This window comes from Acomys russatus, chromosome 3 (assembly GCF_903995435.1).
Source record: "Acomys russatus chromosome 3, mAcoRus1.1, whole genome shotgun sequence".
In the NCBI taxonomy this organism is placed as follows: domain Eukaryota; kingdom Metazoa; phylum Chordata; class Mammalia; order Rodentia; family Muridae; genus Acomys; species Acomys russatus.
Window position 1 is genome coordinate 20,579,211 of NC_067139.1, and position 26,044 is coordinate 20,605,254.

General features: G+C 42.2%; 1 protein-coding gene across 1 annotated transcript in view; it reads right to left on the minus strand.

Annotated features, from left to right (window-relative positions):
- Window positions 1–26,044, minus strand: part of F13a1 (coagulation factor XIII A chain) — a 159,731-nt gene that overhangs the window by 125,165 nt on the left and 8,522 nt on the right. Inside the window, exon 2 of the mRNA XM_051170126.1 lies at window positions 22,670–22,858. Coding sequence (XP_051026083.1) covers window positions 22,670–22,858 — 189 coding nt within the window. The remainder of the gene's footprint in view (window positions 1–22,669; window positions 22,859–26,044) is intronic.

Below are 26,044 nucleotides of genomic sequence, written 5' to 3' on the forward strand. Positions count from 1 at the left end.
GATGGAAAGGGAAGGAGGAAATGATGTGATTATATTATAGCCTCAAAATGAAAGAAAAAATAGTGTGTAGCAATTATGAAGTAAGATGTAAGGTAGCTCCGTGGCACCATAGATAGCACATTGAACTTCTAGTGACGAGGAAAGGACTAAAATGTAATTCATTACAGAGTGTCTTATCAACCTTCTGTTTCTTTTAAAAAGGTTTTCCTTAACTTTCAGTTTCCATTACGTTTTATTTGTGCTTATGTGTGTATGTATGTGTGCATGCATGCATCTGTGCATGCAGTGTGTGTGTGGAGGGGCTTGCAGAAGCCAGCGGATGGTGTCAGACCCTCTGAAGTTGGAGTTTCAGGTGGTTGTGAGCTGCCTGACATGGGCACTAGCAACCAAGCTTGGTTCTTTGGAAGAACAGCAAGTGCTCTCAATTTCTGAGCCATTTCTTCAGCCCCAGACATCCTGATCTTTAGTTGGGGACTCTGGGCCTCTGGGACAATGGAGCTGATGGTTGAATGGGCAGCTGGAGGAGGGAACAGAGCATCAGATGCCACCTCCTTGGGAGGTTTCTTGGGTAAGCAAGCTGGAAGGGGGTTATCAGAATCCTCATATGCTCTTGATTTCCTTGGGACATTTATTTGAGCCACTGCCTGTTCTTTGATGCCAGAGATGATATCCCTATGATCTTCACATTATTTCACAGCAGCTCTCAGGCTCTTCTTTTTTTCTTATTTACTTTTCATTCATAATAATAAACTTAACTCTGCAATCCAGCTAGACTGGGAGGGGAATGCGGAAAATATGGAATCCAAAGAACTTCAGTGAAAGCAGAGATTAAAAGGTACTGCAAGCAGATGGGGTGGGTGCGCTCTCTTAAGCTACAGAAGGAATGGTCTGGTGGGTAAGATGCCTGCAAGTCAAAAGAATTAGAGTTGCCCACAGTCAGAAATGGTGATCTTGCTGGTCTTGCCATTCCTGGACTCAAAGCACTCCATGGTTTCCACAATGTTCATGTTTTCTTTCACCTTCCCAGAGACCACATGCTTGTCATCCAGTCACTCAGTCTTGGCAGTGCAGACAAAGAACTGGGAACCATTTGTGCTTGGTCTAGCATTTGCCATGAACAAGATGCCAGGACCTGTGTGCTTCAGGATAAAGTTCTTATCCTCAAATTTCTCCCCGTACATGGACCTGATGCCAGTGCCATTATGGCTTGTGATGTCACCACCCTGACACGTGAATCCTGGAATAATTCTGTGAAAGGAGGAACTCTTCTATCCAAATCCTTTCTTTCCCATGCTTAGAGCATGAAAGTTTTCTGCTGTCTTTGGAACTTTGTCCACAAACAGCTCAAAGGAGACGTGGCTCAAGGGCTCACCATCCGCTGAGATTGTCAAAGAACATAGTGTGGTTGACCATGGCTGCAGCAAGCAGCAGCAGGCACAGCAGCATCCGCCAGCTCTCAGACTCTCTGTCTTTGTTTGTACAATTGCCACCACCTGGAGGAAGAATCATCTGTGGACTGCAACACCGTCACCAGTTCCCTGGGCATGAAGATCATGGCACTGGCTGTGGAGATCTCTGACACTTGATGGCATTGTCACCACCAAGTAAGCTCTTTGCACAGAAAGCCCACAGAGGGTATTTGAGTGACTATTTGTAGAAACTTCCTTGTTTAGTATGGATGTTCAGAGTTATTTCATGAATTGTTTACTGTTCCCATTCGAGCACATCATACAAAGAACGATGCTCAACACTGCTCTTTTTAAGGGACATAGCTACAGGAGAGAGCATCATCATGCACATGAACAGCCGCTTCCTGCACTGGACCAGGAGAACTTTGTGTAGGGATGGCTTTGAAAGACCACAACTGTTCGGGTCATCTCTCTAAAATCTCTATTTCCTCTGGTCTCTTGTCCGTTACTGATTTGCCCAAGGTCTGCTTGAATCAAGGTCACTGATGAGATTTTTTTTATGTGTAGGGAGAAGATGATTTGATAGTCCATGAATGACATTTCTACTCATCCACTCCTTCAAAAAAGTGACACAGTGAGAGGATTTTGTCTAACCACTCACTGCCATATTTTGTTCAACAATGCTTTAATATCTTCAGGGAACAAGGTGCTGCAGCAGAGTCCTGCTCATCACGTTAAATGCAGAAAAGGCATCGAGTTTCTGTCCTTCACTCCTATCATGTCAATTCTACTTGCCCGAGATAGTCCAGATCCCAGGCTGAGGGTCCTGGCTGGAATCCTGACACCAGAAATTATTAGGGATTCCTATGATTCCTTCTCAAGGGGAAGAGAGTAGCTATGGTGCGATCGGTATGGTTTCCTCACACATTAAATATCATTTATTATTCAATTTGACACAAACCTAGACATAGCCAGGAAGAGGGAGCGAGAAAATGCCTCTACCAGTTTGTCTGAAGGCAAATCTGTCTGTAAAGCATTTCCTTGACTATGATTGATATGAGAGGTCCCAGCCCACTGTGGACGCTGTCATTCTTGGGCAGGTATAAACAAAAGCAAACTGAGAAGATAGGAAGATTGAGCCAGCAAGCTGCATTCTTCCATTGCTTCTGCTTCAATTCCTGCCTCCAGATTCCTAATTGAGTTTCTTCCTGACTTCCTCCCATGATGGACTGTGACAGGAAATGTAAACCAAATAAGCCCTCTCTTCTCAAAGCTGTTTTCGTCATGGTGAATTATCAGCAATAGAAATCCCAGTTAACACAATCATATTTCACATGAAAATAATGCACTTTGTTGTTTTGAGTCCTAAGCTCTGATAATTTGGGACAACAGGAACAGCAGAATGATAACATGAACATGACCCACACCTGTGAAGACCCAAAATGCTTTCAGACGGTATTGTTATTGAATGTTACCTATGTTAAATATTCTTGGGTATGAATCGGAAAAAGCTTTAAGGATGAAAACACGGAGGTTAAGGATCAGGAATTTTTACCCCCAATTTTAATCAGATGGAGATGTCATTCAAAGCTTCACAGTGACAGGCATGCTCAAAACCCCACCCTTTGCAGTCCTTACATGTATCAAGTCATGGACATCTAGAGAAGGCTACACAGCTTATGTGAGTTACTTTTCTGCTTTGGTGGCAAAGCACCATGATCGAAGGCAAATTAAATTGAGAAGAGACAGTTTATCTGGTTCATGACTAGAGACATAAGAGTCCACTATGGCAGGATGGAGGTATGGCTGCAAGCAGAAAGCATGGTAGCAAGAACAGGGAGCTGAAAGATCGATCATATCTTTAACAACAGCAAGCACAAAACAGAACAAATTGGAAAATAGTGTGAGTCTCTAAGCTCTCAAAGCTCACCCCTGTGACATACTTCCTTCAGCAGCCTGTACCCCTTGCCCCAATAACCTTCCCAAACAGCTCCACCACTTGGAGACCAAGCATACAAAGGTCTGAGCCTATGAGGGCAATTTCTCATTCAAACCACACTACACCTGTTCATACAGAGAGTTATGGGTGACTGTTTAGAGAGCAGCCTGTCTCTGTCTGTCATTTTTTTTTTTCAAGTTGGAAGCTGCTAACCTGCATTTCCTGTTTACTCAGGTAATTAATTTTATTCTTTCTCAAGATTCTGATGAGGTTGAACACCAAATAGGTTAGTTTCACAATTAAGCTTAGTTGTTTAAGGGTTACGATGTTTTTAGGTCTAGATAGAAGTTGTAAGTTGATAAAGATGAGATATGATAGATATTGATTTACATTCAGAATTTTAGACTCACCAGGATAGGAAAAGGTTTTTCTTCAAGGCTGCCAAATACAAATGGCCAAAACACTATGAATGTAACATTAATATAAATCTTGATTGTTTCATGGTTCTTCTCATTCTATGTAGTTTATTTTATATATGTATAATAATATAAATGTATATGTACAAAAATAAAAAATATTAATAAAACAACCTCCTATTCTGAATTGGTTCCAAACTGAAGAGAATTTTAAAAAGTCACACAAAGCATGCCAACTAATGCCTTATGCAGTCCTGGATTTGACCAGGTCTCCTTGCTGTCAGGGAAATTATTAAAACAATGGCCAAACTCAAATGTGTTGTAAAAATTATATGATCACACGATATCAATGATAATGTCATAATCTCCACACTTATATAGGAGAATGTCTTTGGTTGAAGCAAAACAAAACAATCAACCAAACAAAACACTAAAATCCAAGGATGGCAGGATGTGTAATTAACAACTCCGATGGTTCTGATAGAAAACAGAACTTTAAATCCTTCTTACAATTTTTCTGTAAAATGAAATTTGTTTAAAAACTAATAACAAAAATGCAACAAAACAGTTACAAATGTGCATGCATGTTCACTGTTCAATAATTGTATACATCCATGCCCTTGATTGTTTTCAAGTATGAGGGAGGCGACTCCAAATTTCTTTTTTTTTTTTTAATTTTAATTTTTATTTATTTTTATTTTTTTTATTAATTTATTCTTGTTAGATCTCAATGTTTATCCCATCCCTTGTATCCTCCCATTCCTCCCCCCCCATTTTCCCATGATTCCCCTCTTCTATGACTGTTCCTGAGGGGGATCACCTCCCCCTATATATTCTCATAGGGTATCAAGTCTCTTCTTGGCTACCTGCTGTTCTTAGAATAAGTAACAGTTCTTGATCTCTATTTGCTGCGTCAGTCCCAGTCTTTCAGAAGAACATGTTGGAGGGACACCTGCATCACCACCTGCCCCCAGGGACCAGCCTGTCTCCACCAGGAAGCCTGAGGAGAGCCTTTCCTAAAGAGATATGAGCTTTAAGAGAACACTGGCTGAGTGGTCAGAGAGGATAAGGTAAGCGCCCAGCATAATGCTTAGCCTGAAAACACAGAGTACAGCCAGCAGCTGAGAGAATGATATGTGAGGAGTAACTTAGCAATTCCCCGTAACACTGATGACTGATCACTCACATGTAGGGTCTTCAATAAATCTCGCAGAAAGGAAGTGTTGGGAGAATTCCTTCTTAATTTCTAAAGATTATTACCTGGGGCCTGCACCGTACATAATCAAGGCAGTGGGTTTTGTCTCCTCAACATTTTTATCCTGAAGTCTACAAACACAAGTGCTGTCTTTATGAATCATCTTTATTTTTAAAATTTGGCTAACACTCAACTCAAGTGTCTTTGACATGTTTAAAGCAATTTGTCTCACAAATACAAGAGTTAGGCAAGATTGGAATGGTTGAGATGAGATGCTGGAGGCAACGTGTCATTTCCTCTCACTTGGGAATACGCTGCACAAATAAAAAAAGCTGTTGGATGGAAAATGTCATCCTTGCTGTCCCCACTACCTCATTTCTGTCACTTTAGTTACTTTTTGTCTCTTTTGCGAAATTAATTGTTTCAGAATAGTGGAGGCTCTTGTCCATGTGGCCACTAACTTTCCGCTGAACCTGGAGCTGGATGTCAACTTAATTTTACGATGTGGAGTATCAAGTGGGCTTTTACTGTGGGAAGTCAGTTATAGGGCTGGTAGAGAAAGGTGCGCTGGCTTTTGTATTTTTCCCAGACAAGGAATTAGAACTTAAAATAGCATCAGTTCTTAGTACAGTGCATACAGAAAACCAGTGCCGCTATTGGAGGGGCTGAGAGCTTTGTGAAGATGAATGTACTCCCTCCCCCCGCCCCAGTACAGTGCTGCTGATGTCTCGGCAGGCCACAACATGAAGTGTCATACACTTAGCCACCGGACTATAGGAAGGAACGACATTTCATTCCTTGAGTCCTATCTTCATTTTCTTGGCTACTGTAGCAAAATGTTATAGCCTGGGGGATGTACTGATGTATATTTCTCATATTTCTGAAAGCCAAGATCTTGAAGATCAAGGTGCTGGGACATTCTGCTCCCAAGTGAGGGTCGTCTTTCTGATTCATGACGTTTCTCTATATGTCCCTGTGTGATTGGAAAAGAGATTAGAGTATGGATGTTTTGTCTTGTCTTTTTCTGGGCAGGGTACTAACTTCACTCATGAATGTTCTCCCGTCATGACATAACCATCTCCGAAAAGCCCCATCTCCAAAAACCATCACAGCAGGGGATAGACTATCAGCATAGGAGTTGGAGGGAACACATACGTTTAGTCCACAATCTATCTCATCTTGCTTCTCCAAATCCTCTTTCAGCTCCACACTAAAGATCTCCTGTTTGCTTTGCCTGTGCTATACTTAAACTGAGCTCAACGCATCAATTTCTGCCTTTGGTGAAGAACCATGGGAAGTCAGATAGTGATTGGCTTATGCCAGTGTTCATGGCTGGTCCATGGACCTTATATCTGGAAAAATCTTTGAAGAAAGCAGAGTCTACAGAATGTGAAGAACCCAGTGTTCTCTTTACAGTCTATGCAGTGAACACAACCACACTATGGTAGGTTAGGGTCTTAAAGCATTCTTGCCTACAAAGTATAAGCGTAGAGTGAGATTCAGTACAGTTCCTCTCATAGATAATAAAAAGTTATCAAGAATAAATATATCGGGATCTTGCTACTACTGTCAGATGAAGCCAGCTTTTTTTTTTTTTTTTTGGACTGAGTTGTAATATGGCTTTTTGGGTGGAGGATGGCATATGGAGACATTCATTGATAAGGCAGTTGCCAGGGGAGGCTAGGGCAGATGAAGTGTGTGGCTTGAACTGCTCAGAAAGCTCCATGCAACACTTTAAAGTAGCAGTTTTCAATCTGTGGGTCGAGATCCCCCACCGTGGTTGCATATCAGATATCCTGCATATCCGATATTTACATTATGATTTATAACAGTAGCAACATTACAGGTATGAGGTAGCAATGAAATAACTTTATCACTGAGGCTCACCATAACATGAGGAACTGTATTAAAGGATCGCAGCATTAGACAGGTGAGAACCACCGCTTTAGAGGCTTAGGCAATAGCATCTAGATTTCCTGACATCCACACCCTTCTTGTAGCTGAACTACACATAGAGTGTTAGAGCCTCAGAGGCATGTGATTTGGCCAGTTCATCTCCTTGTTGTTCTAAGTTTCCTGGAGTTCCCACTAGTGAGGCCTATTTTCCCTGGAGGTGATCTTTTTAAGTTTTCTACTAGCTCAACTCTACCAACTGCCACCCAGAATATTGAGTCTCTATAGCCTCCTCTACCCCCTGCACCGCTTACAGAGGCTCAGAGACAGGCATGGCTCTTTACTATTGGAGGGCAGAAGTGGCTGAAATTTGGTCCTCTTGTCTCCACAGTGAGGAGATGGGAAAGAATCTATACTCTGTCCCCAGTGCTTGCTGGATCTGTTTCCTAGCTCTATTCCTGTTTGCCCCATTCTCTACATATAGATTTTCTTCTCCCTGTCTCTTTTATCTGGAGTGAGTGTCTCTGCTGTACCTGACTTCTGCTGAATGCAACTACTGTGTAATTCTAAGGCCAACAAGTGACATCAAGTGTTCTTGCTTCCTGATGCATTCTATCACAGAAATGGAGTTTCTGTACCATTTGGGAACATGTCCATATTGTTCAATATCATAAGAGTCTCTCTTCCTCCCTGCCACACTCCTCTAAATTTTTAGTAACATCTTCTTATAGTCTCTCTGATTTGATACTCATTTATCTTAGGCTTGCTAAGGACAATTATTAGTTTAAAATTCTTTTTTACTAAATATTTTTATTTTTTACATATATATTTATATTATTTTGCATATATACAACAAACTACCTGTAGCAAGAAGAACCATGACATAATCAGGAATTATATAAATGTTACATTTTTAGTGTTTTGGTTATTTGTGTTTGAAAGCCTTGAGGAAAACATCTTTCCTATTTTGGTGCATATAAAATTCTGAATGTAAATCAATCTCCATCACATATTGTCATTATCAACTTAGAACACTTATCTAGACCTAAAAACATCGTAACCCCTAAGCAATTAAGCTTCATTGTAAAACTAAGCTACCTGGTCTTCAACCCCATCAGAGACTTGAGAAGGAATAAACTTGATTACCTGAGTATGCTGGGAATGCAGATTAGTAGCTTTCCAAATGAGAAGATGACAGAGACAGTTTGCTACCTGAAGAGCCACGCAAAACTCTCTATAGTGTTAGAGCATCTTACTCAGCCTTCTGGTGCAATATATCTGACAGACATATTTGTGAGGCAGGAACCATTGAGGACATGCTTACTCTGTCTTGCCAGAGTTTGGCTGTCGACTCTGCCTGCATCCAAGCTTGCCCTTTTTTAGGCAGAATTCTGTCTGGGGTAGAAATGAGGACATTTTGCCCAGTGGCTTGTTTGCCATATTTGAAGCCATCTCCATAAGGAGGTTCTTTGATGCTCATCATCCTTTTTGAGATAGGGTGGGTGTTGCTACGTGTTGAGGACAATTATTCTAATTCTTTTATATACCACTGTTCCCAACATACCTCCTAAACTCTTTTTCCTCTTTGTGCCCTGTATTAAGACCCACTAAGTTCCACCAGACCCTGGCTGACTTTGAGTAGGGGAGTGTCTAAACTCCCATTGGGTATAGACTATTTCTAGAACTGCAAAGTAAATAGGGTGGGAAAACTGACTCTAATTCTGTGTAGCCCCAACAAATACTATGCTGTAATTTCATGAAGTATACTTAATGATGGACATCACATTTATCCATGAGCAGATACATCTATTTAAGTATTTATAGAGACATGCTCATCAGAGCAGCCAATCCCAGCTATTCATCAGACAGTTGACCTTGGACACACCTCCTCTTTTAACTCTTCCATTTTGCCTTGACTTCAGGTTCAAGCCTCAAGATCATCCTTCAAGCCACCATTGACTCATAATGGCAGCTCTTCCTGCTCTTTGTGCCCAGCTCCCTGTACTTTCCACTTTGTCTCTTCAAACTTGCCCATGGAGCTCTTGTGTCTTTTTAGGATACTTCTGTCACAAGAGCAGCAAGCCAGTCATCTTAAAGAGACAATTTGCGTAAATGTGTGAGCAAGGACTGTCAGAAAATGATTAGCTACCTTCACAGGCGTTCTCATTCCATTAGAGAAAATTCAAGTGATATGTCTCATCCAGAAGCATGGTCAAGATGGATGAACTCAGCCTGCTGTTCTGGGAGCACTTCCTGTTTCATCATGACCAGAGACTAGGCAGAGGATATCAGCTGTTCAAGGTATGACTCATGAACATAATTCACCAATTTCCCTTCAAATGAATGCTTGAGATTAAATACTTGATTTTATTACAACCCATTTTATCATTTTACAAATCTTTGGAGAGCCCAGAGGAAGAAAGTTTGGCATGTGGTGGTGGTGTGTGGCATGTAGCAGTTTAGAGAGACCAGAGACTGACACAATGGCTTGGAGGAGACTGCTTGCTGCCTTTGCTATTGATGGAGATTAGTATTGCTCTAAAAGAACCCAATTGACTCTAAATAGCAGGGAGAGGTCTGCATCCCATCTCTCCCTAGCCTCCTTTCTCTTACCCATGGTTAAGAGGTTGGTAGAAGAGAGGTAGAGGCTTAAATGTCCCCGCACCAAATAGAGGTTTTAAAAAAAGAGTATCAGCAGTCCATCTCTCCCTTCTAGAACCTTCCCACAGGTACTCTTGGTGAGTCTGTAGAAGGAACAGTTCCCAGAAAAGTCTTGTCAGCTCCTGTCTCCACAGATGCCTACACATTTCCTTGAGCTGCTTTGAATCTGTTCTTGGAAACTAATGGTGACTTAATTAGATCTGATCATGGTAAAAAGATTCTGATCATTTAATAAAAGAGTTTTTCTGGGTTTTCATTGGATTCTAGCAGCAAAATAGATTGTTTGGGGGAGGATAATGATGTGCTGTGTGGAGAATCCAGATATCTCAGCCCATCGCCAAGTAGCAGGAAGCAAGTTACCAATGAAGTAATGACTGCAGACTGGGTCCATTCCTGAGACACTACTCTCACAGGCTCCCCAGAATTGACCTCCATCTCTGTGCCTGGAGAGTGAGTGGTATGCAAGCTCTGAAGAAAGCCAGGAGCTTTAGACCACGAAGGAATTCTTTTCCATTAGAAGCTGATCTTTTCCATCAGAGAACAAGCCCTTTGACGTCCACGAGCAACCCCCTTCCCACCTAGACCCCACTCATGGATCTTACCCTCAGAATGGTTCTAACTCCTCAAGCATCTTCTCAAGATCTACCTGCCTTGTCTGATACTTTGCTATTCAGCTTTTGCCTGCACTTTCCTCCCAGACTGCCTGCCCAATAACTAACAGTTGACTTGCAGAATTCCTACTACTCTAGCTGGGGCAGATGCGAAAGCAGTGGCTCTCAACCTTCCTTATGTCGTGGCCCTTTAATAGTATAGTTCCTCATGGTGTGGTGATTCCCAACCATAATGTTATTTCCATTGCTTAATAACTGTAATTTTACTACTGAATTGTAAAGTAAATCTCTTTGTTTTCTGATGGTTTTAAGCAAGCCCTGTGAAAGGGTCATTTGATTTCTAAGGGTGTTGAGACCCATAGGTTGAGAAACAATGCTCTAAAGACAGGTTTGGAACACTGGTGTGCACTCAATGACATTGGATCCGTATGCAAAACAACCATCTGCTTTTCTATATCCTTTTCAGCCCTGTTTGCAACAGCCAGATTCACTCATGGGGGGAAAAATAAAAAGATTCACGTGGACAGTGGGATGCTATTTAGTGATAAAAGACTGAAACTCTAGTTAATTTCTGGAAACACCAATGGGCTTATATTCACAGTTTAAAAAAATATATATACCGATAGAGATGAGAAGTAATGTCATTCAGATAGACTATAAAAGCCTAAACTCACAGGAGTAGACAGTATAGCCCTGGCTACTGTGGGCTGGGAAAGGGTGGGAAAAGGAAGGATAAGGAGACTGCTTGATAGGAGTAAAGACACAGATATATAGGTGGAATAGCATCATGGTACTACAGCCAATGACAATGTATTGTGAAAACAGGATTGGTGGCAGAGAGGATTTGGATGTTCTTATCACAAAGAACTTTGTTTGAGAAGGCAGGTGATATGTTTATAAAGCTAATAATCAACACGACGCACACATACCAAAATAGTACTCTGTCCCCTAGAAAAATGTGCAGTTCTTAACTGCCAATGAAAGGTAAACCCATTTCAATCAAGCTAAAAGAAGATAGTACGGGCTGTTAAACTTCTGTTATACACACAAGCACACTGTGGGATGTCAGGATGCAGGACACAGTGGAGCTTTGCGCCACACAAATTCACTGAACTACACATTAGAAGTAATGCTTTAAAGGCTGGTAAGCAGAAATAGAAGGGAAGTAAATTAGGAGACTGAAAGAGCCACCACAAGCTTTCCATTAGTTTAGCTAAGACACAAACAGCCAAGCAAGGGCTGGGTATGGAATTCATAGAAGAGTGCTTGCCTGGTGTGCACAGAACCCTGAATTCAACCTTTAGAGTGATAAATAAAAGAGGAGTGGTCAAGAAAGTGTTTAGCCAGAGTCAGGGAAGCAGGTCCAGATCCCTGATCCTGAATGCCCGGTGGCTAAAGAAACCCTTGTGAACAGACAGAATAGCTAGCCCCATCATCACGCAGCAACTCACTCCTCTCCTAACCAGGGAATAAATACATAACCATTTATGCCTGGGACACATGTATGTGCGAGACAGTGAGAACAGGAAAGAGTGGGGAGACAGAGATGGAGAGTGACCCATTACAGAAAGAGGAGGAAAGACAAGAAAGGGGCCTGAAAATCCTGGGAAGTGAGGCTATCCAAAGACATGCCCAGCTATTTATAGCTTATCTTGGGCCACCCGTCCGCTCAACCTATAGCGGCACTTTATGTGGGTTATCCTCCTGTAAGAAGCGCCATGGAGATGCAGCTGCCTATGGGCTTGCAATATTCAGAATAAGGCTGGTAATTGGGTCATCTTATTAGCAAGCAACTGCCACTACACAGTTGTAAAAGCTTCCGGTTATCCCCCATCAATCCTTGCAACGCACTCAGTGAGGAACCAGAGGGCAAGGGTGATGAATAATTAGTCCACTTAGTGCCTTTCTTTAGTGAGTTTTCTTTCCACCTACACGACATTTCCTTTTAGATGGGCGCCTTAAGAGCAAGGTGTGATGGTTGGCACATTAGTTTTCATTTGGTATCTTTCCCCACTTTTCTCACCCCTCACTTCATATTGGCAAGGTGCCTTAGAATGATAAGGAATAGCCAGCAGTGCCCGTTATGTGTATACATGGGTAAGAACAATAAAGAGAGAGAGAAAGAGCAAGATGGAGGGGTGGAAAGGCCAGAAGGGAGTCTGAAATAATGTGCACAGCCATTTCTAGCTCTTCCTAAGGCGTGTGAGAAGTCATTCAATGAGGCCCTGAGGACTAAGATGTGAATGCTGGTCCCTCCTACTTCAACCTCAGTTTCCATCACTCAAGCTAGAATTATAGACAAATCATTCCAGGAAGAAGTTGGGTTTTCAGCGCTCCTATTTGGACTAGTTAAGTCATCAGTGTGGACACTATTTCTGTGGAGAGACTCAGGGAATTTGTCTTTGCCACCAGGAGAGAAAAGACAGGACAGCAGTACTCTTATGTTTGCCTTTTGAAAGTATTTTCCTCTTTTTAAGTGAATTTCTTTTAAATTGATGAATAGTAATTGTAGATATTTGGAAGGATACAGTGTGACATTTGACATTTTGATGTACATATGCACCATAAGCAAACTAACCACAATGAAGCTGACTACCATAGCCACCACTTCGTCAATTTATCTTTGTGTGTGTGTGTGTGTGTGTGTGTGTGTATGTGTGTGTGTGTGTGTGATGAAAACATCAAGAAACTAATTTTTTTCATTTTTGAAACACGCAAGTTTTTGACTGTGGTCTCTAGGCAATGCAGCCAGTGCCTGCACCCTCTTTCTTTTATCTAACAGAAACTGTCTTCCCTGACCAACATCTTCCCTCTCCTCATGCCTGCTCCCAGCCTCTTGCCTCTACTAACTCTCCCACTCACGGTTTCTATGAAATTGGCCTTTTACTATTCAACATGTGTGGCCTGGAGAGACAGATCAGTAGTTAAGGGTACTTGCTGCTCTTGCAGAAGTTTGGCTCCTAACACTTAAGTTGGTACGCATGGCTCACAACCACGTACAACTCCAACTCCAGCGTGCCAATGGCCTCTTCTGGCCTCTTTATGTACTCACACATACATATACACATGCACATAACTAAAATTAAAATTTCTTATGAAAGATTGTGAGAGAGAACACATTGCTTGGTTTTCTATGATAGGATCATCTTACTTAGAATAGTGTCATCCAGTTCTAACAGGGGGCAGACCCTAACAATATCTCACTATTACACATGTACCATGTTAATTGATGAACACTTTAGTGGGCTCCATATCTTAACAAGCATATTTCACATGTCTTCTGGCCATTTATATCTCTTCTTTGAGACTGTCTGTAGAAAGTATTTGCCTATATCCTCAAATAAGTTACTGACTCCCTATACACTTAGGCTCCCAGATTTCAATGGTGATTACTACTCCCCTCCCTGTTTCCAGTTTTGTCATTTCCAGTTTCATTGTTAGTATGAATGGCCATTTCACACTAATTATGTTTTTAAATCCATAATTAGTTGGCTTAGTCAGCTCCATACTCTGTAAAAATCTGAGAGAATAAACTTATTAAGAAAAAATGTTTATTTTTACTGGAAGCCTGGATGTTGTAGTCCAGGATTAAATTGCCCTACTGCTTTGGCCTCCATATAGAGACCTCCTACCAAGATTAATTAAAACCCCCTCCTTATTCAGCTGTATACAATAAACCCACCTCCTCGAGTCAAACATAAAACAACCATTCTGCATTTTCCTGAATTTTGCAGTTGGTGGCCTCCATCTGAGTGAGTACGAGCCACCTGATGCCAGCTTTTCTGTGTGTCTGTCCATTCTTCATTCCCTAATCCCCCAGTTAGATCAATCCTCAAAGCTCTGCAGAGAACAGAGTCTTTCATTTTTCTTCTTCAGACTTGGTTCCACTCTAGCCCAGGCTAGCCTCAAACTTGCAGTAATCTTCCTGTCTCAGCCTCAAGTGCTGGGCTTATAGGAGTGAGCTATGGCCCTTAGCTTGAGATATCCCTAATAGTTTACTTAAAACCTTCTCTATAGAGGCTTCTGGTTATTTATAGAGCAACATGGAACCTTCTTAACAAGTGGTACAAAACAACTTGTCTGTTCCAGTTTTCATGCCCCACTGACCTTTTCGCCCTTTGTCCCAGAATAGATGTAATTGCCCATTTCAGACCCATCTTCAAAAGCTCTTCCTGGGGGATTCCCTTAGCTGTGCTTAGCAAGACACTGCCTTCAAAATAGCTCCAAACAGCTCCCCCAAGAAGCTGGTACTGAACTCCACCTCTACTTCTCAGGCCCACCCAACCCGTTGACTGTGGACCAGCCACTTGGAGGCAGGAAATGCGCATCCTACTTCTTATACTGTTCTTCTGACTACAGGACCCCACCCCCACAAAGTCAGGGAGTGAGCATCTTAATGCTCAGAATGTCTTCCTGACCATATTCCCTGTGAAGACAGAAGCTCTCTTCCCAGCCTGGTTTTCTCTCATGCAAAGTGTTCAATAAGCACTCCACTAAACCCACTTTAAAGAAAAAAAAAAGTGTTATGGTAAAAGAAGCCAAACAAAAATATGGAAGATAAAAATTCAACTATAAAGAGGATATTTACAATAAACTTTTGAAAAGAAAGTTGCTGAGTATGACTGCCAACCTGACATTTAGGATAATGCTGGCACAACATCTTAAATTGTCATACAGTAAAAAGGGACCTTATATTAAGCACCGTCCACAAAACTACAAATCCACTCATGTTGCAGGATCCACCCTGCTCAGTGCTCTACAGAACAAACATAATAGCCAGCTGGAGCCTCACACTTCCAGGGGCGAGTTCTGCATTTTATTAACGAGCACTATAACAATGAAAACATACAGGGGTAATGTTTGCAGCAAAACAATGTTAGTAAATATTCCACTGAACGAGAGCTGTGTTTTGGCTGCATGCCAACGTGAAGCCTCTAATATGCAGATATGTGTGGTTCCTGGAGAGACACAAACCACCGCACCAGCCAAATGCATTTGACCACAGGACTTTTTTCCTGTTCCCAGGGACATCTCGTGACAGTTGTCCACAGGGAAGACAGGCTGGACAACACTGTCCTAGTTTCTTAAATACCATTATTGGTCCCTTCTTCACACGAGTGCTTAGACATAAGCACACCCGTCATCAATGCAGAAACCCAAGGGGCAAGCATTTGAAGTGATGCCTGGTAGAAGTGCTCCTTTGAAAATGCCAAGATAGCCCCATCTCAGCAAAAATAAAGCATAAAGTGCAGACACAACAAGGCCTCTGACTTATTTCTCTGTGAGATTTGGGGCAGGAAATTTCCCTGCAGGGAAACCATGTTATATGTGTGAAAAGCACACATCGGCATGATAAATTTATCCAGAATTTCTGAATGATAAATAAATAAATCAACAAATAAATGAAACATGATCCTAAAAGGGTTGGCTCTCAGACTGTAATGGTTTGGATATGGTGTTAATGTGTTCCCCCAAAGAATGTGTGCTGAAAGCTTGGCCCTCAGTGTGATGGTGTAAGGATGAGGCAGAACCATTGCAAAGTGCTTATAGTGTCAGGTGATGAGGTTCTTGAGGGCTTGGCCTTGGAAAGGCTGAACAATGAGTCTGATTCTTGCCAGTCTCTAGTTTTCTTCCCGTGAAACCTCTCCCTCTTGCATGTACTCCCTCCATGATACCATCCTCCAGCCCTCAATGATGAGATATGACGAGGCCAGTCTCTCAAAAGACACTGAATGGTAGACCTGATGGTAGAAATCCAAAACAGTGATCTAAATAACCGCTTTTCCCTTATGAAGTAAGTACCTAGCCTTGGGTCCTTGGGTATTTCCTTTTAGCAATGTAAAATGGACTGGCACCTAGATATGAGAAGGGTCCCTTGTTTTCCTAAACCCCTCACCTCCAATGGCTTTGACTAACTTGGGGTCATGAACGCAGTGTGAGTCAATCTTATATGTCTCCCTAGCCCTAGCCCTTCATCCTGTGAGCACAAAAGATTCTTCCTTCTGTTCACCTCTCACTAAGGCCAATGCTCTGTTTCTTTGACTCTTGGGCCTTTCCCCTGACTGCTCCTCCCCTGCAGCCTACTACAGTCAACCCTCCCCCCCTACCCTACTCCCCTGCATATCCTGAAACAAATACCAAACTAAAACATCCTCCCTCTAACTCCTGTCCCTAGTTACCACTGAGCTTTTGCCTTCCTATTTTTGACCTACCTATTACCTCAGGTCTCATTTGCTTTCAGGTCACTACAACCACTTCTGTCACCCAAGTAGCCAATGTACCCCTAACTGGTGAATCCAGTGGGGAATTCCAACCTTGGTCACTCTTGTCCCCTTAAGGCACTTGACTCTCTCAGTCTTAGTGCACTCCCTGAGTTCCCCCTGCTTCTCAGATTGGTCGGTCTTTGCTTCTCTTCAAGGACTTTGTTTTCTGACATCTTCCTTTAAAGTTGGATCCCCCCAAGATTTGAGTACCAGTCCCCTGCTTACATGATTGACTTGCTGAGTGCACTTGTCTATCCACGTGTGTATGCTCTGCAGATTTCCTTCGGTCCAACCCAAACACCAGCTTAACATTTTGTACTCAGACTGTCTTCAAACGTGTGGTCACCAAAGTCACCCAAAAAACTCCAAAGAGAAGCCCCGGTGCTTTTCAGGTTCACTGGGCCATGCTTGTGTAGTGATTTCAATCTTGATGCCATCTGAAAAGGGGTGGTCATAGTGCAATGTGCAGAAAGGTGCAGGGAAGACTAGGTGGGGAATTTACAATACCCTGTGCTGAAGTATCCCATGCCAGTGAGTCACCAACGGGAAGCATTGCCATTGTCATTGCTTCCCATACTCAGGTTTCTCTCCTGTTTCTCTGTCATCACAGCCAAAAAGAACATGGGGGTTACACTTGACTCATTCTTTCCCTTACCTCACATCCATCTTATACAATTTGCCTCCTCAACATTTCTTGAATTTCATTCTTCCTTTGCTTCTGCGGTGGCTGCCCTCATCCAGGCTCTCATCCTCTGTCCTCTGAGCATCTCTCCTCCAGTCTTGATGCTCCACAACCACATGCTGTGTGCTGGAGCAAACCGTCATGAATAAGACTTCTCTATGTTATTCCCATCTCGGACCCTGATACTCTGATGACTTTCAGTAAATGCTACTCAGGAAGTGAGAGAAATAGAGACACTGAAGTGTTGGTTACAATATTGTGATGCATTGTAAGACTAAAGATATATAGACTATGTACACTTGACCTAGGCCTGGAAATGCTTGGGCACTCGATGGCTGTAATCACAAATGACTTACTTTAGTGGCACTGTCATGAAGGGCTGTCCCTGTGTGTTCACAGGCTGACAGAGATGGAGGGGAATCTAGCCTACATCACACCCATTCTTAGCCTTCCGTGCCACCTCCTCTAAGGTACCTGGTGTTATGCCTTGAATCTGTAATGTCCCCACAGGCTTATGTATTGATTATTTGGTCTCTAGGTGGTAGTACTGTTTTGGGAGGTTCTGCAAAGTTGAAGATGTGGGTTCTAGCTGGAGAGAGTAGAGAATAGAGAGATCTATCTTCAAAGGTAACACCTGGTCCCCAGACCCTTCTTGTCTCTCCAGTTGCTGTCTACAATAGGTGAATTGAACTGCCACATCCTACATACATTCTGTTCCATCATGGGTTCAAAGTCATCAGAGACAAAGAGTCTGAACAAAATCTCTGAATCATGGGTCAGAAGACAATTTCACTCCTTTAAGTATGTTCTTGGGTGTTTGGGTGGCAGCGATGCAAGAGTGACTAATGCAACCAGGTTTGCTCACCCAGAAATGAGCAAGTGAGGCACGCATGCTTTCTTGGGAGCTTCTGGGAACTGCTTGGTTTTTTTCTGATAAGAGGCTCTGGTCTTGCTAGTGTCTTTTTCCTCCTCTTCTTTCAACTGTAACTGAAAGTAAGAAGCATGGGGCTGTAGTGGCCATTGTAAAAGGTCAAGAGAAGTTCTGAAGTCCTGCTCTCAGCTCTCTGGAGACCCTGGGACTGAACCCAGGAAAGAGAGTGTTGCTTATGGATCAATGCATTACTTCAGCAGGCCTCGTAAGTGTCCTCTCCTGTGTGGAGAGAATTGATGAAGAAGGCAACTATGGGTTCTTTCCTTGGAGTAACTTTCTCATCTCAGCCCAGATACTTATCATTAAAACAAAACCAAAGAAAAACAACAGTGGATACTGGACAGGGTGTGGGAAAGGGAAATGACTGTACAGCTACTGGTGGGTACAGATTAATATAACCTTATAGAAAATGTATGCAGGTTCTACAAAGAAAAAAACTAAGACTAGGTTTATGACCTGGCTATCCCACTCCTGGAAACATACCTGAAGGAATGGCACCATAGGAAAATTTGCAGACCAATGTGCACTGCATCACCATTTACTCCAGCCCAGATATAAAATTAGACCAGGATGTCTGTCACAGAAGACTGGATAGGAAAATATTACACACACACACACAAAAGAAAATATTACACACACACATACACACACACACACACACATGCACACACATGCATACACTATTCATACATTATTCTGAAGATAAATGGAATCAGGTAACAGGCAGGAAAACCTGTGGGGCTAAAGGACACCATGTTAAAAATGAGCCACACAGAGAAAGATGAGTGTCATGTTCTGTAATATATGGAAAGAAAAAAAAAAGAAAAAAAGTGGCTTAAAAGTAGAAAAGGGACTACTGGGGAATAGGATAGAAGAGAAAGGGTGACTATGCCACAGTATATACTGTGTGGCAATGTCGCAACAGAACCTATTAGTTTGTACAATTAATGTGTTAATAATAGTAGTGTTTTTTGAAAAGGATGACTTTTCCTCTCTCAGCTAGATATGGAGAATGGGGGGAGTGTGTTAAAATAACAGCAAATTAACGCCACCAGCTGCTCTCAAGTCCCAGCTGCAGCCACAGGTTAGCAAGGCCACAATTAGCACCTGTTCCAGCTTTCATAGTTTGTCATCGCTGCAGACTGAGGTGGAGAGAGAGAGAGAGAGAGAGAGAGAGAGAGAGAGAGAGAGAGAGAGAGAGAGAGAGAGAGAGAGAGAGAGAGAGAGAGAGAGAGAGAGAGAGAGAGAGAGAGCGCACCACACCCACCTCTTCAAATTCATTAACACCTCCCACCTAGTGCTGCAGCTGTCTGCCCACAGCTAATGACTCCAGTTGTCAAACACAAGCTTGCAAACCTGGCAGAGGCAAAGCCCCAACTCTCCTGAGAACGTTTCTGGGCACCTTCTCCTTAGAAAACCCAGTGGGCATAAGTTCATTGGGGACCATCTTGCTTAAATATTTTAAAAGGAATCAGTTAAACATTAAATGTGTTTTTAAATAAGGAAGAGAGTAAGGAGGAAAGGAGGAGGAGATGGAAAAAGAGACCAGAGGGAAGAAAGGAAGGAAAGAAGGAAGGAAGTTAGAACGTAGAATAACTCCTAAATATGTAGAATAACTCCTAAATATGACCCATAAGCTAGGTTCTAAGGACAACTATAAAGGGATGCTCCACAGTACGTTTCACTGCAGACAAACGCCCCAGAGAAACAGCCACAATAAACAATACTGACTTTTGCCTGGAAGATGTGTGTGTGTGTGTGTGTGTGTGTGTGTGTGTGTGTGTGTGTGTGTGTAATTTTAACATAGTAACAACTCTCTGCAAGTAGTAGATATGCGTTTTTTAAATGAATAGCTCAACTGATATTGCAGATACATTTGATTATGCATAACCCTCAATTTTTTAAACATTAACTTGAGTTTCAACTGAGTGCACTTGTGTGTCTATGTGAATGTGAGTGCAGGTGTGTGTAGAGGTCAGAAAATGGTGTCAGATTCCATGGAGATGGAGTTACAGGTGGTTGTCAGTCAACTGACATAGGAGCTGGAATGGAATCCAGGCACTCTGCAGGAGCAACACTCTGAGCCATTTCTTCTGCCTTTGTCATCGCTTAGTAATCTAAGGATTTTCACGTGCATTTGTGTGTGGAGATGGCAGCTTGTGGGAGCCATTTGTCTCCTTCCACTGAGTAGCTAACTCACTAGTCCACTGAGCAGCTAACTCACTATTCCACAGAATAGCTAACTTGGCTCATCAGGCTTGACAGCAAGTGCCTTTGCCTGCTAAACCTTCGCTCCAGGGCTGGAGAAATTCCAGCCTATGCCTGTCTTACCTGCAGTGTCCCTGTAACATTCTGAATGACAGGAATCAGAAAAGGGACAGGAGACAAATCTCCCAAGCCTGGTTCTTGAATTGTCTCCTTCACAGGTGGGTGATTTCTACACTACCAAATGGTAGAAAGTTGAATTCTTTCACTTTCTTTTCCTTATATTGATAATACATTTGCAGTCAGAGAATACACTGATGCAATAATTCTCAGAAGGGCCGCAAGAGAACATCATTTAATACTAAAAATATAAAGAAGTTAAGTAAGATTTAAAATACATGTTACTTTGACTATATATAGGTTTTACCTTATAAGTAAGATGAGCTATGTGTTTTCTCCCTTTCTACTGAAGAAATAAACTCAAAATTTGCTGTTGTTTGTTTGAAGACTTCAGTTCTCATCACAGTAGATACTGTGGCATGCTGCCCAGACCTCTCTGTTTCCATAAGGGCTGACAGCTCTCCATCGCTGACCCACTCTTAGAGCCTTGCTGGTCAACACAGGAAACCTGTGTCAAGATTACAGTTCTTCCCTAAGGACAATCAAGAACCAAGGACCAGTCCAGGCACAGGGACAAAGAGCTCACACCCTTCCTTGTAATGAAACAACTTTGAGGAACCTAATCTAGCTATACACCTTGGGGTCCACTGAGGTTTCTGTTGCTTTGCTATTTAATCCTACCTTCTGCCCCTCACTGACCCCTGTATTCTTTCACACATGTTAACCCCAAGAGCAACCTAAATAAACTTTACTAAGACTACATAGTACAAACCTATCTGAAAACACCAACTCAAAACAGAAATGCTGCTACATTCGCTTTGTTCAGCTCATCACTGTGAGCTGTGGCCACCATGCTGCATAGCTGGCCACCCGGCTCGTGCTTCAGGTTAACTGGGATGTTGAAACTTTTGACCAGCATCTTGAAGGACAATAAGTAACACACTGACACTTCTCATTTAAGAATATATTTGGGCTGGGCGTGGTGGCACATGCCTCTAAATCCCAGAACTCCGGGAAGCACAGGCAGGCAGATTTCTGTAGGTTCAAAGCTAGCCTGGTCTACAAAATGAGTCCAAGGCTACATGGAGAAACCTTGTCTCAAAAAATTACATATATATATATATATATATATATATATATATATATATATATATATACACACACACATTTATATACATATATGTGTATATGTATGCATGCTTTTCGTTGATTTCTAGTGGTATTTATACCACATATATAGATTTGTATCTTATATTTTTAAGATTTAGTTTGATCTTACAAAATTGAAGGTACCATTATATAGGAAACAGTTCTTATTTTTAGGGGCTTAATGCTGGAGAGGTAAACACCATTATTTTTAAATATTCATCTCTTTCTAGCCATCTTAGGATGTTCTAATACTGTGTCTTACCTCCTTTGCCTCTGTTATGTTTTCTAAATGTACACTCCTAACTCCATCAAAAAATCTATAGTTTTACCTTTTATTCCCCATTGTTTATAGAAGATAACCCTTTTTCAGTGTTTCTTTTTAAAAACCATACAGCAATAATTTCATTTGGCTGTTTAATAAACAAATGGTAACAGCAGGCATTTCTGCTTTATTTCTGATTATAACTGAAGTTTTAGACTCTTTCCCACTTAAGCTGCTGTTTGCAGGACAATCCTCTTTCTGGAAAAGCCATCTGATTTTTATCATGTTTATTTCAGCCACTATCAATATGATTTCCTGGTTTTCTCCTTCAGCTCTTGTGACATATTATATATTATATAGACATATTTCCTTACTTTCAGCCACTCTTGCCTGTATTTCTTCAATATTCATAGATGTTTACTTTATATGTCAAATAATAATGGCTTTGTAAAAGGGACGCAAGACCAAATTAATTGGAGAATCAAGGGCCAATTAAAGTGAAATTATACTTCCCAGAACGTGGGAATGCACACTCTCGGTCCTTGAGAGTAGGGTAGAAGTGGCCAGGGAATTTTACTGCTCCATCCTTTTCTCATGGACCATCAGCGACTGCGGTCCTACAAAACTCACTTTGGGATCCCAGATGTGGAGATCAGCTGCTACGGTTTGCAAATGCTCCCAGCCCATGAAACCAGCCAAATCACTGTAAGGTCAAGCCACAACTGTGGAATGCCATTTGATAAAAAGAAAACACTCAGTTAAATGCATTTTTTTTTAACTAAACATGCCTCTATGCTACATTTAAATGTTTTTGATGCTTGGTCAATTGAACCACTCCTTCAACTAGTCTTAAATGCAGTGCCAGGAAGCATATAATTGTATCAATGCCCACCCTCTGTCTGCAGTGTCATGGTTAGAGCAGGCAGCACTCACCAATAACGTATTCCACTCTGAAGAGGTCCCTCTTGGGGTCATATGAACGATTGAAGTCAATCTGGACATAGAAAGGCTGCCCTCTGCGGACAATCAAATTGCTGTTGTCGTATTTGTCTGTGTGATGATCAATCTTGTTGCTGTCCCATCTCTCCTTGAACACGTGAACAGCTGTGACATTCAGGTAGTCTGTCCATGCAGAAAGCAAAGTAGGGAAACCATGAAATATGTTTGACCTAAACACACACTCAATAATGAAGCCTATTTTTCTAGAAGAAAATCTGCTGGCTGAAGCTGCAAGGGAAGGGAGGGGGCAGCAGATTCAAGAATCAGCCTCTTTTTTGGGGGGGGGAGGCAGATTCCTTTTAAACCTCTGCCCACCTGACAGCCCATATCAGAGCACAGGATACTCTCTTTGGGAAAGAAAGGTGCCTGGTTTATAGATCTAGACACAGAGAAGCCAGGGTCAGAGTTCAAGTCTTCAGACACTCCGTCTCATGCTGGGTTTTGATAAGTCAGGCTCTTCCCACTGTGACTATCCCTGTGTGACACTGCCACTTCAATTTCCCCCTTCTTTCCAAAAGGAGGGATCAAGTCTGACAGAGCCTCAAAGGGACAAAGCTAGCCATTAATCCAAACATCTCCTCCTACCCCAGGAAGGGTCAAATGTCCTCCTACTGTAATACTAAAAGTAGATCTGATTCCTCAAAGGCAGGGAAGGGGAGGGGGACAGTGCTCTAGAAAGGAAGGTGGCCTTTCTGTGTGGCAACATGTGACCATATTCACTGGCATAGGCAGAATCAGACTCACACTTCCTTGGCTCTAAATGAGCCATCTAGGTGTCAGACTCTTGTCTTTTTGGTGCCAAAATTTCCAAGTTTGTCCTGTCTTTTGGAGTCAGGAGTATTACATGTCAACTATGTTTGCTGCTCCTGTAGTTCTGTGTATACCACATATATTCACTTATTTTACAGAGTCACATGTTAGGCGGCACCATCACCCATATACGATGGTGACATGAGATCCCATGAGTGCAAGGAGCTTGCAGATAGTCCGACACACACTAGCCCCTCACACTAGGTGAGCTCCCTCTTGCCTTTCTTCATTCTCTCATGCACATGATCACGTACAGGAAGGTCTACAGCATGATTTAGGAGACCTATTAGGGGAACTGGTGTGTGTACATATGTTTGCAGTTCCATGAAGGGAGAGTTGAGTCAGGTAGAATGGCCTCACTTTTCCAAGCTGCCTGGCTACGTGATGCATGCTTTCCTCTTATGGCTAGAGACACGCTGCATTCACAAAGCACAACTGCTGAGCTTGAATTCTTGCAGAACTCCCCAAACCCCCTTGCTTCTCACAAGAACTCTAGATAGGACTTCCTGTCCCCTAAGCCCAATTTTCCCTTATAGAAAAAAAAAAAAAAAAGAAGTTGGGCACATTAAGATTCCCTCAAACTCTTAAGTTCGACAGTCCCTGAAACACTCTTGATAGTGTCAAAGTTTGGGTAAAACTGAGTTGAAATTCAAGTATCAAGATTCCTTGTATATTAAGATCATTTTCCTTCTAGATCTGAGTTGTCTTCCCCTTTCAAATGAGGAGACTGCTACCTGAAAAGTGTCTATGAAGATTATAATTATAGTGGGTGGGTCTGGCACTGTACCTGGCACAGAACGGGACCATGAACCTGCAGTTGCTCATAGACCATGAACTCTGATGAATCTGGTCCATATGGTGGGTGGGACACTTTATGGGTTCCTCTGACTGTGCCATTAGGCAGGCGAAGTGCAAGGCACTTTGTTTTTGCCTCATCTCAAAGACTTGTCAACCAACATCAGGAGCCCGTGAAGTGTGCTTTCCCTTTAAACTGGAGGTGCAGATGTGTACTTTTAGAGCCTCTCTCTTCCGTCTGCCTTTTCTTCTAACTCCTATGGCTTTTCTAAAGCCACAAGTTCAATGTTAAAGCAACTGAAGAAAGAGCTGAGAATAACCAACTATGGAGGAAGGCCGATCCATGAGCTTTGCTGGCTGGCAAGTCTAGTTCCAGGTCCCATGAGAGACCCTGACTCCAAAACTAAGGTGGTTCATTGTTCAAGAGGAGGCTTCATGTTGACCTCTGACCCCGACATGCACATACACTAGTGTGTATGCACATACATGAGCACACATATAAACACATATACCTACCTCTTTCTGTCTTTCAGTGTCTCAGTCTCTCTCTCTCTCTCTCTCTGTCTCTCTCTCTGTCTCTCTCTCTCACACACACACACACACACACACACACACACACACACACACACCAAGGTGTAAAATCCTCACCAAAATGAGTGACTTTATAAATCAACTCTTTTGGTCCTCTTTCTTAGCATAGTGCCTTTAAATCATCACCAACATCATTTAAAACCCAAAGTCTCAAAATGGTTTCATCAGGTCTCCATTCATGTACAACAGTGAAAGCGATGCCCTCAATATCACACCTTCACTGATCTCAGAGGCAAAGGCACCTCTGGACCACTTGGTAGACCTTCTAGGTATGGCTGAGCCATCCCCATGCATGGAGTTAGGTCTGTGAATAGGGCACTCAGTGCCTCATGGGGCATCCAGTCCACTCTTGACAACTCTACTGTTGTCAAGATGGCCTGACATCTGCTCCCCTGTGGATAGTCTGACCCCACATCCTGGTTCTGACTTCCACATGGATCCAGAACAAGTCTCTGTTGCCCTAATTCTCAAAAGTTTGGACACCACCCTGACAGCCAGAGAGTTAAACCATCTCAACTTTTACCTTCTTCAAGGAGTCATTTCCAGAATTTTACAAACCCTGTTTCATAGTAGAGTTCATTTTGTCAGTTTCTCCCAGGAAGCATTCTCCCTTGACTAAAATGCATCATTCTGGCTGTAGTTTTTCCAATAAACAACAATGAGGCCACTACATCTTGTAAAAATAAAAAGTATATTTTTGTTTCTTCATCTTGGGCATCATTGGACAGTGATATCTTACTTCAGATTTACATTAAGCATTTCCTGAAGCAAAACCTTCTAAAACACAGTCTGTGTCATTTCTATCAATAGCGTATTGCAGTTCTGCCCAGACGCCCACAGATCTTTCACCTGTGTAGCTATTTGGCTATATTTACTTATGCAGCTGACTTTTTTCTTCGTGGTTCCATTTTTAAGGCCTTGCATGAATTCATAATACATTTCTACTGGTAGAGTCAGTTCATTGTTCCACACTTGTAAAATAATTTTGGACCTCACATGTGTATTCAGTATGTTTACCTTTTGCTAAGCCAGATTTTCACAATGTGCTATTTTGTGTTGTCACCCAAGGCAGGAGTACAAGAATTGATTAGATGATTGCCTCATAACCTGCAA